General features: G+C 44.5%; 1 protein-coding gene across 3 annotated transcripts in view; it reads right to left on the bottom strand.

Annotated features, from left to right (window-relative positions):
• Positions 1-756: 756 nt before the first annotated feature.
• sgk1 (serum/glucocorticoid regulated kinase 1) overlaps positions 757-15,523 on the bottom strand; it is a 36,780-nt gene continuing 22,013 nt past the window's right edge. Inside the window, exons 4-13 of one of the 3 annotated variants that reach the window (XM_071544888.1) lie at positions 14,306-14,369; positions 5,787-5,862; positions 5,469-5,544; positions 4,909-5,097; positions 4,659-4,790; positions 3,442-3,678; positions 3,215-3,310; positions 2,840-2,995; positions 2,633-2,722; positions 757-2,397 (exon numbers count right to left, since the gene is read on the bottom strand). In XM_071544888.1, the coding sequence (XP_071400989.1) occupies positions 2,230-2,397; positions 2,633-2,722; positions 2,840-2,995; positions 3,215-3,310; positions 3,442-3,678; positions 4,659-4,790; positions 4,909-5,097; positions 5,469-5,544; positions 5,787-5,862; positions 14,306-14,369 (1,284 nt within the window). In that variant the 3' untranslated portion in view covers positions 757-2,229. Of the gene's footprint in view, positions 2,398-2,632; positions 2,723-2,839; positions 2,996-3,214; positions 3,311-3,441; positions 3,679-4,658; positions 4,791-4,908; positions 5,098-5,468; positions 5,545-5,786; positions 5,863-5,978; positions 6,084-14,305; positions 14,370-15,523 lie in introns of those variants that run through there. The other 2 variants (XM_071544889.1, XM_071544890.1) reach the window with 2 other exon arrangements.

Here is a 15,523-nt window from a genome sequence, read left to right as displayed (position 1 = left end):
CATATTTAAATTAACTATCAATCATGCAAGTGTAGCTTTTCCATCCAAAATCAGCGCTCCTCCAAGGTTAAGGTGTTCAGCTGAACTGGGTTCATGAATATCTTTTGTCCTAGAGTGGCCTTATCAGTCTATCTGAGGCCAGCCAATAACTTGCCCTCAAACGTGTACACACATGTACAAACACATACACACACACACACACACACGCACACACACACACACACACTTGGGCGTCACAAGCATTGTTGTGTAAGGCTGCTGACGCACGGAGAGGGGTTGAAGTCCACGCTGCACTAATGTGGGACGGTTGGCAGGGGTCAATGGCTCAAGCCCCTACCAGCCAGGCCTAGTCTGTCTGCCCGCCCGTAACACTCTGTTGAGCAAATGTTTACCATTTAATCTTCATTCCATACATGTTTTACTCTAATCTATAACTGAGAAGCACTTTGTTGTTGTTCTCTATGGACATTGATAAATGTCTTTAAGTTGCAAAAACATTGACTTCTAAGATAGTCTTCTAATGGAACTGCAACATAACATAAGGCATTAGCCAGACAAGAGGATTCAGAGTGATACCACTGCAAGCAACACTACGAAGACAACATTATGTAAAAATGATCTGCATATTTCAGACTAATAAATGCAAAATAAATCAACTGAAGCCGTTACATGTACACCAATTCTTTCTGGTTCCAATGTGAGGGTAAAATGTAAAATCTAGTTAATTTACCGATAAAGAAAACACTGCTCAGCTAGTAAGGTGTAATAAAGTTAAACTTCTTTATTGCAAACCAAACATGGTCACATAAATCTGAAACAATTTTACAATTTACAGTACATTTAACATGAATTGTTACATATACATATTTAAGCATACCTTTAGTCGTTTTTTTGTTCAATATACATTAAAACTAGTACACATAACTCCAAATATACAAACAAACTTAAATACCGTTAAACTGCATTACAGCAATATTAAAATGGAATGTTCAGTTAAGATGTTACCGGAACGGCCCGGCTGCAGGCCGCTGTTACATTACCGTGAGGCGAATGGAAGACTATACGAGGGGGACTCGGTTGGCAAGCAGAACTACACAAACACTTTTGAACACATCACTCCTTTTCTCCCCGGGTCATAGCAGCAGTGCTCTCTCTCTCTCTCTCTCTCTCTCTCTCTCTCTCTCTCTCTCTCTCTTCCTCTCACGCTCTCTCTCAACATTACCATTAACAGTTCATGTGCAAATGAAGAGATGAAAGTTGACACACCGTTTGAGTTCCTACATGTTAATGACAGAACATGGGTTCTAATTTAGTGCTACATCATTCCTTTCCTCTGACTTCGAAAAACAACTCCTCCCAGACGCCTTTAGTCAAGTGAAGAGTGGACTGACTGTAAATGGGTGACAAAGACAAACCCAAAAGATCTGAGTTCTGATGGAGAGAAAAAATAAAGGCACCTTTAAGAGCAAAAAACGTCCCCCTCTGTAACATTCAGCTTTAAACGTCTCCCTTTGCTAACGAACAGAAAACCAATGAGAAGAAACTAAAGCACCAAAATGAACATCTTCTCCAAGCTACTCAGTCAAACTCCGCTGGGTTGCCCCCCCCCCATGCGTGATGGACAAAACCTCAAAAGAGGAAGAACATTTCGCTACGTAGATGAAGATGGAAATCATTTTATGGGCTGGTACGGTCAAGTGTTCCTCTTCTGAGGAAGGGTGGAAACAAGTTTGTGTGTGTGTGTGCTTGTGTGTTGTGTCTTCAGGGGGCGAGGGGGCTTTTCAGCTGCCTGAGCTATGTGCAAATGACCTCCACTATCGGATAAGAGACGGGGGGTTTGAAGGCTGGAGAGGGATGTAGGTTCATGTCCGTCGTGGAGGGTTGTGCGTTTGTAAATCAGGGCTCTAAGATGAAGGACAGTTCAACCCTGATGAGTCATTATAGTATGGCAGGCATCCTCCTGTAGCAAGTCCTCTCAGATGGATTCAGGACCTGACGAGTGGAGGAGGGGTTATGGTAAATACATATGTATAAAAGCAGGTTCTTCGTAGATGCAGAGTTGTAGGGGTCAGGGTCAACAATGTCCGTCATCCAGATGGGAAATGTCAGGTGGGGGCAAGATGCAAGTCCACAGACACCGCACAGTTCACGTCCCTTAAGGAATCCCAAAGGAATATGGGGTCCTACAGGTCTAAAGCGGTGTCCGTAGAGAGTGCCTGTGTTAAAGTCCTATAGGTAGGAGTCCATGGAGGGGGCGTAGGAGAAGCCCAGAAAGGCCTCGGCAGCCTCTTTGATGCTGGCCGTGACAAGGGCGCTGTCCGGGGAACAGCCGATGGAGCTGGGCACCGGCTCGTCTGTGAACTCCGGGTCGAAGTGCCGCAGGTCGTTAGGACCCGTCTGGAGGGAGGGAGAGGGGGAGGAGAGAGTTGGGGTCAGGTCATATAGGTGTCCATTCAAAATGCCTTTTCGTAATTGGAAATGTTTTAATATGAGGAGAGAATGACGAATGTTATCGTATCTAGTTACAATATAAACACTGATGCCTAAGATGGGAGTGTAAGTCTGTGGACTCCTGCTAGTATAGAAAATAGCAAAGCTGCCATCGTCAACACTTAACATATAAGAAACGTACCACATTGGGGTTGAAGGGAGGCGTGAGCTTCTTGGCGTTGAGGTCATCCCAGTTGATGGGGGAGAAGAACATGTGGTTCTTAATCTCAGTCTGAGAAGAGACAGGAGCGGAGGAAAGTTAATCGATGGGATAGTGATAGGCATTAACACAGATAAGATGATGCAGAACACACCCCATATAGACATACACACAAACACACACACTTACAAAGTCATCAGTGCAGCCCAGCCTCTTGGTGCGGTCCTTCTGCAGCAGGCCCTCCAGCAGGTGTCTGGCTGCGTTGGAGATATTGGGTTTCAGTTGCAGCGGCTTGTTCAGGATGTTGTCATACATCTCCGCTGTGTTACGACTGTAGAAGGGAGGCTGGCGAGGGACAAACAGAATCGGTAAACATTCTGGCCAACGGGCAGCAAGGAATCAACATGACCGAAAACTGAGCGTGTCATTTGAAATCAGAAATAGATTAAGGTAAAAACGCAAGCGAGGACATACTGAATGTACTGGCATGAGCTAGACAAGAATTTGATCTTTTCTCTTCTTCTCAGTGTGCAATTGAATAGTAAAGTATGGAATCGTCCTTACCAGGCCATAGAGCATCTCATACAGCACAGCTCCTAAACACCACCAGTCTACCGTCCTGTCATATGGCTGCTTGTGTAGAACCTCAGGAGCCAAATACTGTGGAGACAAAAAGGAAGAAAAGACGGTGAGAGGTGATAAGTTACATTAATCATAGAGAGTTGTCATAATATTGAGATGAGAGGGGAAGAATCACTTATAACGCCTGGTTCTGGAGATTTTGTCCTTACCTCCGGCGTACCGCAGAAGGTGGAGGTGGTCCCGTTGGGTTCGATGTTCTCCTTGCACAGGCCGAAATCCGTGAGGATGATGTGGCCCTGGGAGTCCAGCAGGATGTTCTCCGGCTTCAGGTCTCTGTAGACGATGTTGAGGGAGTGGAGGTAGCCCAGCGCGCTGGCGATCTCCGCCGCGTAGAACCTGGCTCTGGGCTCTAGGAAGCACCGCTCTCGTTGTAGGTGGTAGAACAGCTGGAGGGGAGAGAAAACAGGGGAAAAGAGAGATTTAGCTAGTAAAATTACATTGGATAATACATGAGCAGAGATAGGAAATGAGTGGGAGAAGGACAGACAAATCAACAGACAGAAAGGCAGATAAATAGACAGACACGGAGACAGAGGGGAAACCGGATGGGAGGAAATAAGGAGGGAGGGAGGCAGGCGAGAGCATAAAAGGTTTGACAAGGGAAGATAGATGGAATGAGGGCCAAAGGTGGAGGAGAGACTAGAGGGATGGAGGGAAAAGAGGGAAGAAAAGAGAAAGGGGAAAAGGAGAGGAAATGTGTCCTGTTTCCTGATGAGGGCCATATTTAATCAGCGCTGTCTTTGCTCGTCCAACAATCACCGGAAATTAGCTCTATTAAACACACACAGAGTCTGTGCGGCGCTGCTAATTCTGGCCCAAGTCTCTCTCCCCTCTGTCCCTATACCCACCCAATGATTTCCTGAGAGGTGTTTCCTTTAGAAGAGAAAGACAGAAAAAAAAAAAGACAAGAGAGCCACAGCTTCTATTCTGCCTCGCATGACAGGATATCCCCTCTCTGTCTGTGTCTCTCTCTCTCTGTATGTCTCCTTCTCATCTCTCTCTCTCCTTCTGGCATTAGCTTGTTCAATCTCTCTCTCTCTCCTTTAGGAGTCTGCAGGTTGTGTCTATCTCTTTGTCATCTATCATTCCTATTTGCTGTGTTCTCCCTTTGTTATGCCGCATGCTTTGTTTTGATCTACCTCTCGCTTACTAATTTTTTTGGTGCACGCACTCCTGACCCTCCAATCCCCTCTAATAGCTCTGCTTTTCCATCACTTCCCTCCCATCGTCCCTCATCTATCCATCTTTAAGTTTCCCACCTTCCCCATTCATTCATCTTAAAATGTCTCTTCAAACATCTCAGCTTCTCCCTTCTCCTCCATCATCTCCTAGTCATCGCTAGTTGAGTGTTCGGCCAGCAGCTCACCTCTCCTCCGTTGATGTAGTCCAAGATGAAGTAGAGTTTGTCTGCCGTTTGGAAGGAGTAGTGCAGGCCCACCAGGAACGGGTGCTTGACGTTCTTCAGCAGCACATTCCTCTCTGACATGATGTGTTTCTCCTGAGGGATGCAAAGGGCAGCGAGGGGGTTAGAAAGGCTGAGGAGGAGACACCTTGACTCTATGTGTGTGTTTATGTGTGTGTGTCTAGTTGTTGGCCTGCAGCGCATATGCACTCACCTCCTTCTTCTTGAGGATGGCCTTTTTCTGTAGGACTTTGACTGCGTAGAACTGGTCGTCCGTGCGGTGGCGCGCCAGCAGGACCTTGCCGAAGCTGCCCTTGCCGATCACCTTGAGGAAGTGGAAATCGCTGGGCTTGGCTGTGGGGTTGGAGGATGGACCGAGGTTGATCTGTTGGGATGGACTGGGCTGTGGGAGGGAGAGAGGGAAGAGGAGAGAGGGGATAGAGAAGGAGAAGAGGAGGGGGGGAGAGGTTAGAGTCATAACATGAACCCAGACATCTATGGCACATGGATGTAAACAAGAGGGCATGCCTGTGTATACACAAGTATCTGTGTATATGTTACAGTGTACACAAAGGAAGAGGGGCACAATTCACAGTTCAATGTTGTTTAGAGACACGTGAGCACATGAACAGCAACACGCCATCAAAATAAACAAACATCCTAGTTAAGTCTGCATGCAAATGTACACAAACAAATTATATGACACATGCTCTATTGTTCATGAAGCATGTGCCCAATGAACACACACACACACACACACACAAATATACTTACAGGAGGAGAGGGGTTTGCGTTCATGAGCTCAGCATCCTGAGGAGGGCTCAGGTTCAGAATAGACTGAACCTCAGGACTGAGAACAGAGAGAAAGAGGACATGCTTAATTATACAATTTAATATTTAATAACACAGCATCACCACTGAAAGTATCCTTAATAGCTTATATGGGAATCAGCCCAACTGAGAGTCACATTAATTCACTGACTTCAAAAGGGTTTCTCCAAAGGACAGAAAACAATGCATGTCTGACAGTGTTTCCCAATGTTTTGCCCTCCAGCAAATGCGGAACAATAATATGAGTCAGATGGTACTCACTGCTTGCAGGCGTAGGAGTTGGTGGCAAGCCTCTGAATGAAGTCGTTCAGGCCCATTCTCCTCTGTTTCATAAAAGCTGTAACACATAAGGAAAAAAAAAGAATGTTTAGGAAATTGAATTAAAGCCAAGATATGTTATTCCATTTCTTGTAGGTTCTAATCAGATTTCAGATATCCGATCATCATCCATACCGGTGAGTAATGACACTAGCCCTCTTGATTTGGAGTAGGTCAGGACAGGCGCGTCTGTCTCTGTTTTGATCGTCATTGTAAAAAAAAGTCGCTCTACTCTCATCTGTTGTCCAAAGCTAAAGTATAACTCTGTGGTTCTTGGGTCTTGTTTTATAGGAGGCCGGGAGGAGGGAGGAGCTGTGGTCCCCCCCCCCCCCCCCCCCTTTCTCTCTCTCCTGTGGGTTGTGCCCTGACGTTAAACACCACCTAGTGGGCGTGCTCCTGTGTCAACATTCCATTCTGCCAATTGGACCGTGAGAAGATGATCGAGCCCCTTCTCGACCAATCATTGGCCGCTGCGCTCCTACGCGTCATCGGCGCACCTCAAACTCTATACTTGCGTCAAAACGTACCGCGTAATAACAGGAAAAAAAAGATCCCTACCATCAAAGGCCGGTCTGTACACTTTGCGTATAAGTTTGTGCAACTTCCTAGCAACTTTGCAAAATATGCCATGTGTCACACAATCTGTTCTTTCAACAAGTCCGGTTTAAATGGTCACCATGACAGCAGATGTATAGGCCACACAAGCCAGCAAAAAAAAACAAATCCTATGGGCTAATGATATCCAGATGTGTCCACTAAGCAACATATGGAGTTCCTTAATGTTCCCAGAGTGCAGCAGAGATGATGGATTGTACTGTTATAAGTCCAAAAGTCCAACATCACGGAATCAAGCCACCTACCCACTAAATAGTTCATCAAGGATCATTTTAGTCCACAAAGGCCACACGCTATATCCTTGTTCCCTGTGTGAGCCTATTGTTGAGTAAACTGAGTAGAGTTTACAATAGATCTTTTGCAAAGAACCTGATAGCCTCCTAAGTATATCAGCTTCACTGTTTGGCTACTTCTCAATCAAAACGCCAGGGGATGACGCATGTTCCCTCGGTATACAAAAGACGAGGAGAGCAGGAGCAGAGAGGGGGGGGGGCAGACGCCAAGAAAAGCCGCTGGTAGTGGAAAAGTACAGAATGAGAAACTCCTGAATACATTCAACTCACTAAACTAAACTGGGGGGGGGGGGGGGGAAACAGGGCAACCCATTATATCTTTACAAACAGGGAAGCCTCTCAAAAGTAGGCCAAAACACTTCAATGTGATGATTACAATGAAAATGGTGTGGAAAAAGTCTTTGCTCTGCCCTGCGTTTCGTGCGCATATGGCACACTCAGACTAGACGGGCTCGGTTAGGCACAGTTATGTAAGGAGGCACCTGGTTTAAGTTTTATCTCAAATTATGCATCCTAACATACACTCCTGAGTGGAATGCATGCGTGTGAGAGAACACCACTTATGAAAAAGTAGTAATCATATACAAATCAGAAGGATACTATACAAATATAAAACTTTTACAAAATCATGCAGCTACTAAAAATATCCCACAGAAATTCCTTTAGCAATACTATAAGCGAGAGGCAGAAATACTAAAAGTCCCTATTGGAATATTAGGGATTGCCAAATGTTGAAAGCAAGTTATGGGAAGGAACACAAATGACTTGGTATGGAGCAATAAGCAAACAGCTGCAACTTCCACGCACCAAACAAACTACTGTACAAACACTGTACAGATTGCGAGGCCTATTTGCAGAAAAAAAGATGTTCACAGATACAAAACACGTATGTATTAACTGGATAGCTATATTCCTTTGCCTATCTTGTAGCCTACTTAAATGTAGACTAAAGCATTAGGTAAGTCTGCAGCTGCAGTCTGTTACGCCCAGATGCCATGCATTCAACGATGTTAAACCAGTCTAATAAATACAATCGCTATTATTATTATTATTTAAATCAGTTGTATCAGTTTCCATTGAACACAAACCTTTCAGATCTGAAGTAGTTCTCATCGTATCGCTTATTGTCTGTACTGTACTGTAGGCTACTGTAGTGCGCCTCGGCTCAACAAGTTGGAAAAGAACTTCCCAGGTCTTCCCTGGCACATAAAGCAGACCCCCTATCAGCGAGGGCATTTACATAGATAACAACATCATAAATCCAGGTCACGGGCTTATGGGGTGAATGGGGCGCCCCCAAGTATGCCTGCCAGTGTTTTTCTCCCAGTTAGTAGCCTAGGCGACGACACTTCACTGACACAGAAACTGGGTTAAGAGCCTATATTACGAAAACGACCTATATGGTCTTCCTACAATACATGTTTAGAAAGAGATATGAGATAATAAAAAATACCAAGAGTGCAATAATGTCACTATAAAGCCAGTCACATATTATAGAGACTTTTCGTTAGAGGTAAACCTATCGCTTCATTCAAAGGAATATCCAGCTACTTACACGTCAACGCGGTCGTTTTGTCTTTCATAAGGATGGTTTTGTCGAATCCCAACAAGCTGAGAGGGTTTAAGCTCCTCGGCACGGAGGTTTTCGGACTAGACACCGCATTTAACTTTTTTGGAGAGTTTCATCCAGCGGATCATTTTTAGGGCGGAGACGTCCCGCCTCTCTAGTTTCCTTCTACCCCTGTGTGTGTGTGTGTGTGTGTGTGTGTGTGTGTGTGTCATGGCATTCCTCAAGGAGGGCGATGCTGCCTTCAAGTGCTCCTCATAAGCTCCTACTTTCGAGTTCAAAAGTCGTAAATATGACTTGTGGATTCAAGTTTTCATGTTTTTTTTCTGATTTGTTATTTTATTCTAGATATCTACTGGTACAAATTAAGCTAGTTTTTGCATCAGTGGTAGAATGGAGAGGAGAAAATGCATGTGATATGCAATTCATGTTTTGATTAATTTATGAGTTTTTGTATGTGCATGGCAACTAAAAGTTAAAGGAGTGAAATTAGATACAGCAATACTATTTATTTATGCAGGATGCCAAACAATACAATAGGCTATAATAATAAAATAGCTACATCACTTTTACCATCAGTTGTTGACACAGATATCTCACTCTCTACCTCGTGAATGTCACATCTCTGCAACTCAGGGATCATATAGAAAATTTTCACTTCCCAGTCATATTTACCACTTTCTTGGGTCATTCATATGCATTTATCTCATAACTGCACTTTTGCCGTAGCCTAATTGCGATATCTCCAACAGCACTTGAAGGCAGCAAGAGTCAGCTATACAGCCAAAAGCTGGAAGAAAAACCTGACTTAATTAATTTTCCTCTTGCACAGAATAGTCAGTCTCCTCTGCGCTATTAGGCTTTTTTTCCACTGATGGGTCAGGTCATTCACCTACCGGACTCGAAATGAAAAAGTCGCCTAGGTGTGGAAATTAACCGAGTTCACATTGAGTATAATTCAAAGTTGGAAGCTGCCAAGAAGTTGAGGGCATATTAATTATCCCTGTCTCTTCATTAATTACTCTCCCTGCATTTCTTGCACTGCTATGCTCCCGGGTGCGTTCCCAGGATAGTGTTTTGGAAATTTTTGACCGTGAGAGTGTGACTGAGACGCAGCTTTCACTGTGAGAAGAGAGAGCAGAGAGAGTAAATAAAGGGAAACGGATAGAACGGAAGACACAGATGGCAAAGTAGGGAACATGTGGACGGGTGACACGTGCTCCAGCAACTTGACAAGAGGTGCTGCCTTTAAAATAAAAGGCACAGTAAAGCAGACAGTGTGGAAAAGTGGATGAGAGAGAGGATGGGGGAAGAGAGAGAGAAAGTCAAACAGAAACTGAGCCGACCCTGCCTCTCTCTTTCTACATTTCTATATCTACCCTTCCAAAATCCCAGTGTTGATTATTACGAGGTCAGGTTTGATGGTGAGCGAGGATCAGGGAGTGGGGATGTAAAACTTGATTTGATTTTGTGTGACGGCTATTAAGGGCAGTGAGAGTGCAATCATTATTGGACTGTGAATATGCAAAGCCAAATAGAAATGGCTCTTATGACTCATTCATAAATCACTGAAAGTCAGGAAGACAGCTCTATGTGTGTGTGTGTGTGTGTGTGTGTGTGAGAGAGAGAGAGAGAGAGAGAGAGAGAAAACTGTGTATTCCGTTGCTCCTGACCCCCATCCTCTCTCTTTGAGAAAATCATTGTGTGCGTGTGACTCTGCAGTTTTTAAATATAGCCTCAACTTTTTACCGCTGTTTCTGTTTCTCCCTCAACTCAGGTCAGATCTATTATTAATCCATCCCCCACAGCCACCTGATGCACACACACCAACACACACACACACACATGCACACACAGAGCTGGAGGGCAAAACAAACCTGCAGGGAGTCTGACAGAACACACTTACACGCGCACACGCACACAACACACACACACACACACATACACACACACAGCTGGAGGGCAAAACAAACCTGCAGAGAGACTGACAGAACACACACACGCACACACACCCACCTACAGAAGGAGAGAGAGAAAGAGAGAAAGGGCACATCAAGTACTTCCCAAATTCCCTCAAGGTGTCCAACTAAAATCTCCCTCACTGTGCCAACAGAACTCACAGCAGTTTGTTAGAAAAGAATATTTCTCCTTGAGACAGCGCAGGATGCACAGCGCTGCCTTCCTTCAACAGGCATTTCATCTACAACACTTTACCACTGACACCGCAGTAGCAGCCCATGTGGGACTCAAACCGGCAACTCTCAACTTGAAAGCGTCGCGCACCAAGCGAGTGAAGCCTTGCACATCACATATTGCATTCTCAGTAGAGAGTGATCTTAACACAGGCACAGCATGGCTTCGCATGGAGAAAGTGTTGACCTTGAAAACTCTGAGTTTTAAAGGCTTGTATAGATGTACAAAAGGAGACTCAAAGTCTACAATACTGCACTGTGATGTTAAACTCTTGCATGGGCATGAACTGCTGTTTGTGTGTTGGCCTAGTAAGGATATATATATATATAAAAGTACTATAAAACTCAAAAAGGAGCTAATCTGCACCCAATGCCTCCACATCGTAACAGGAGAATAACAATAGTGATGATGAAGAAGAAGAAGATAAAGATGGTTCAGTTACATTACCTGCTGGTGTAGTAAGCAACACTTTCGTGTCCGTGTCTGTGACCATAGCCCAAAAATGGATGAAATGAGAGAGAAGCGTCGAGATGGGTTAAGGAGAGAAAGAGAGAGAGAGAAAGAGAGATGCTAACAGTACCGAGTTTTCTCTCCTAACTGGCCTTCTTCCCCCTTTTGGACTTACAGGCTGTAGAACTTGGGTTCTGAATGAGCGGAAGCTCCAGAATACGCAAGTTGTGTGTATTGTCTGCTTTTGTTCGTGTGTGTGTGTGTGTGTGGCACTAACGCGTTATGTAACCCAATAGTGGCACTGCCATCGGTGCCAAGGCCAACACTGAGTCACAAACAGACAAACACACACACACAGACACACACACTCTGGGGGCCATTTTGTAAAACGTCAAGGGGAGGAAGGAGGTCGCCTCACTGCTGGGGAACACTGGGTGGGGGTGTTAGTGGGTATTGTGGTGTAAACACATAAAAACACACACATACACAAACACACACACTCCCCCAGCCCACCCACCTACACTCACATACACAAAAAACCCCACACACATACACAAAGACCAGCATATTCCCATATTCACGCTGTGTCCGGCCGATGACATCCATCCGTTCATCCGTTCATCCGTTCATCCGTTCTCTCTTTCATTCTCCCATCCCTCCATCTTGTAATGCCCTTCCTTTGTGCTGGGGATGATGAGGGCAGTCGTGGCTACAGTTGATCCAGGCCGCCTGGCGCTGAATGTGAATGAGCCTCGGTGGTAAGGAACCAAATGACACTGTTACATAAAGCCCTCGGCTATTCAGAGAGGACAGCTAGGCTTTTATTTTTTCCACTGGACAAGGTAGACTGTCAGTATGTGTGTGGTGTGGCTGTGTGTTTGAGTCTTGGTGCGCTGGGGCTTGTGCATGTGTTTGACAAAGATCTGAAATAATGGATCAATCTGCTGGTCTGTGTGTGTGTGTGTGTGTGTGTGTGTGTGTTTAAGCACTTAAACAGTGAATTGAGGGTATGATAGGAATGGACGTGTCCTGACACTGTAGGCTACTACACTGTGTGTATGTTGAGTGTGTGTATTTATGTGTATGTTTTGCTGAGCATGTGCATGTGTGTTTCTTTGGCTTTGGCTGTGTGTGTGTATATATGTATCTGCCTGTGTTTTTGCTTGTGTGTGTGTGGCTCTAAAGGGGAAGGTTGACACAGGTGAACGCTGCACAACAGATGTGGGAAAAAAGACAAATGACAGCTTCAGAACAGGAGCAGCAATGTTGATATTGTGTTGAGTCATTGAGTCATCATGGAGAACAAAGGGGAGAGGTATGGAACACACACACACACACACACACACACACACACACACACACACAGACCCAGGCTTTGCAAACAGGTTATATAAAGTTGTTGAGAAATCAGGGAGGAAAACAGCATAAGTCAGCTTGTGAATGCTGATTAACCGCACTGCAGCTGATTGGACATACTAATGTGGTTTAATAAGGGCGTAGTACTCAGCAGATGTTCTGTGTTACATAACACCACTCTGTAGGCTTTCGTTTTTGGCCAGAGGAGTGAGAAAGCACGGATACGATCTGCTGTTTGTACCCCCTGTACAATTAGATGGTCAGAACTCCACCCTCCATAATTATCTCTAATGGATCTGTCCCTCACTCTCTCTTGCTCTCCACTGCTCCCTCTGTCATACTCACCATTGCGGTATATTCAGCAATTAGAGTGATACTTCTTGTAATGGCTGAAAATGACTCATACGTGACACTCTTCAACTTTTAAGTGCTTCTAAAGCCACTAATTGCTGAACTCAGAACACCAGGGTGTAGCAACATGAAGGCTGAGGCCACGGGAAGCAGCTTGTCACCAGCTAGGCTAATTACTTGGATTTCGCTCTATACCCCGATAACTCCTATAATTAATGGGCAGACCACTATTTTTTCATCACTGCTGGTGAAAAACATTTTCGGCAATATTTCTTGTCGCAGAATTTTGTTGGGTATGTTCCAGCATGCAGCAGGTACTTGCAGGTAGGCCAGAAAGTAAAAAAAAAAAAAAGGTCTGCAGTAAATGGAAGCACGAATATGCATATCACTATCCCAAAGTGGTTATGAAGGCTGTTCTCAGCAGGGGCGGGGACACACTGACCTCAAATGGGGAGATTGTTGGAAGGTGGAAGGAAGACTATGAGGAACTCTTAAACCGGACAGACACGCCCTCCAATCAGGAGGCAAAGCTGGAAGATTCGGCGGGTCAGATTCTACATTCAAGTGGTGTCGGATGTACGGTCTGAACCAGGAAGTGCCACACGAACACCTTATTATGTCGGATGATCAAGTCGGAGGAATCGGGATTGTAGATGCAGCGCGAATTGGCCAAGTTGTGATGCTATCTCTCTTTCCAACATGACTGAAGTTGTATGTGAATGTAAGAAATTTCATACAATAATGCAAAAACGATATATATTATATTCCTTGATAACTATAGTGCTATGGTGTTCCATTTCCTGCGGCATTTGCATTCATAATCCCCTGAAATAGCTGAAGATTGCTTGCTAGCTAGGCTATCTCTAGCTCGATTGCTAACATTAGCGTAGAAGGCTGGCGATGTGTGTAAACAGTTGAGGAAGGAAAGGAGACTCCGACCGATTGTTGAACCTCTGATTCAGGACGATGGCCATTGGACCAGCTTTTTACCCTTTTGCAGATAATTGAGCGGTGATGGGAATTTGCTAATCCTGTCTACATGTGTTTTATGGATCTGGAACCCATTTCTCACACACATTTCTGCTGTAGGAGTGGCGTAATGATTTGTAAACAGATGTTTAATCCTAAACAGTGACCATGTGATGTGTATGATGATCAGTACCCGGGTTTGTGTCTGTAACTACTGTTTTGCTTTCTGAGCCGCTTTCCGCAAAACAACAAATAGTAATCTTGGTTGGTGAACAGCAGTTATTATCCTGGGAGTCAGGAGTCGGATTAGAGGGCCGCAGGTATGGTGAGGTAAGGTGAGGTGGTGTGTGTGTGTCTGTGTGTGTGTGTGTGTGTGTGTGTGTCTGTGTAGGCTGAATCACACAGCCATCGAGTTGGGAATACTAGAAAACAATGAACAAGAGAAAAATAGACTGAGTGGTAAAGGATGAATCAGGATTGATGGTAAAAAAACAAAACTTCAGATAATAAAGAGAAATGGCTAGGGACTGAGGGAGAGGGATGATGGAGAAAGATAAAGGAGGAATGATGTGTGTTCTGGGGTCGCAGTGGGAAAGACAGATGGGAGAGATGGAGAAGGGAGGAGGCAGAGGAATACAAAACAACAGGCATAGTTGCTGGTGACTTACTGTTGTCACCAGGGCAACAGTAGCTGTCTGGGTCTGGCTCACTGTGGTAGTACAGGTCCATCGCCTAGGGAACAAATATGACATAAAAAAAAAACCCATTCAAATTCATGTCAATTAAATGAAAAAGACAAGCAAATTACATTAAAAGAGGGCTATATTTGAATTATCAGTTTGATGATCTGCATAGATTTTACTTTACTTAACCCTAACGCAAGAGTCGTGTTGAAGTTCATGTTAAACATGTTCAAAAACATCAGAATCATGATTAAAGAAATTCTATTCAAGTGTCTACAAATGACGTAGTGCTGGATTCCCTTTGACATTAGTGATTCTGACCATGGGCCCAGTTCCAATAGCCATCTCATAAATGTCTAAATGACCAAGAATTATGAGGTTGTTCAGTGAGGCGTGTGTGTGCGTGTGTGTGTGTGTGTGTGTGTGAGAGAGAGAGAGAGAGAGAGAGAGACTGTGTGACCAAAGCTCAAGGATGACTCTGGGGAATTGGATGTTTATTGCTCCTTCATGACACACTGACCTTTGTAAAACACATGCACACATACATGCACACACACGCACACACACACACACACACACACACACATACACACACACACACACACACACACAAACGCAAACTTACACACTGCTCCTAAGTTACATACTGCTGTGGAATCATTCGTCTCCAAAGGTAAAGCAACTCAATTCCTCTACTTCAGATCAATGTTCCCTTTCCCCATACCCAATTCCAGATAGCCTGACACCCTAATATGGTGTTCTCTATTGAACCCAGGCAAGCTGATTGGCTAGGATGCTCAGTAATGGATCTGTCAGTCAAACTCAGCAGCCTAATCAGAGAAAGTGGGGAGAGGAAGTGTGTGTGTGTGTGTGTGTGTGTGTGTGTGTGTGTGTGTGTGGGCGGGTGGTTGGGGGGAGGCAAGCAAAACAGGAAGATTCTGCCGAAAGTAAACAACTTGATTTTCAGTCAAACTCAGTCTTTGGTGTTCAGTCACTTTTTAGCCAGCGGCTTATTCTATTCTTATTCTAATGGAAAGATTGTTGATGTTACTCAAGCTGCACTAAATACTCAGTATACTGTACAATACATTCAACGATAGCATATAGTCATGTGTGAAAAAACGCTATAAAGAGTGAAACCTAGATCTAGCATATCATTTTTGTCATTTGCAACTCCAATTTTGGTGATTTTCATGTTTTCCT

The sequence above is a fragment of the Centroberyx affinis genome, unplaced genomic scaffold (genome assembly GCF_046629955.1).
Source record: "Centroberyx affinis isolate AG114_WGS23_722 - 3 ecotype Tasmania unplaced genomic scaffold, CSIRO-AGI_Caff_v1 ptg004732l_1, whole genome shotgun sequence".
Classification (NCBI taxonomy): domain Eukaryota; kingdom Metazoa; phylum Chordata; class Actinopteri; order Beryciformes; family Berycidae; genus Centroberyx; species Centroberyx affinis.
Note: the sequence above shows the minus strand (reverse complement) of the source record. Positions and strands in the feature narration are given on the sequence as shown.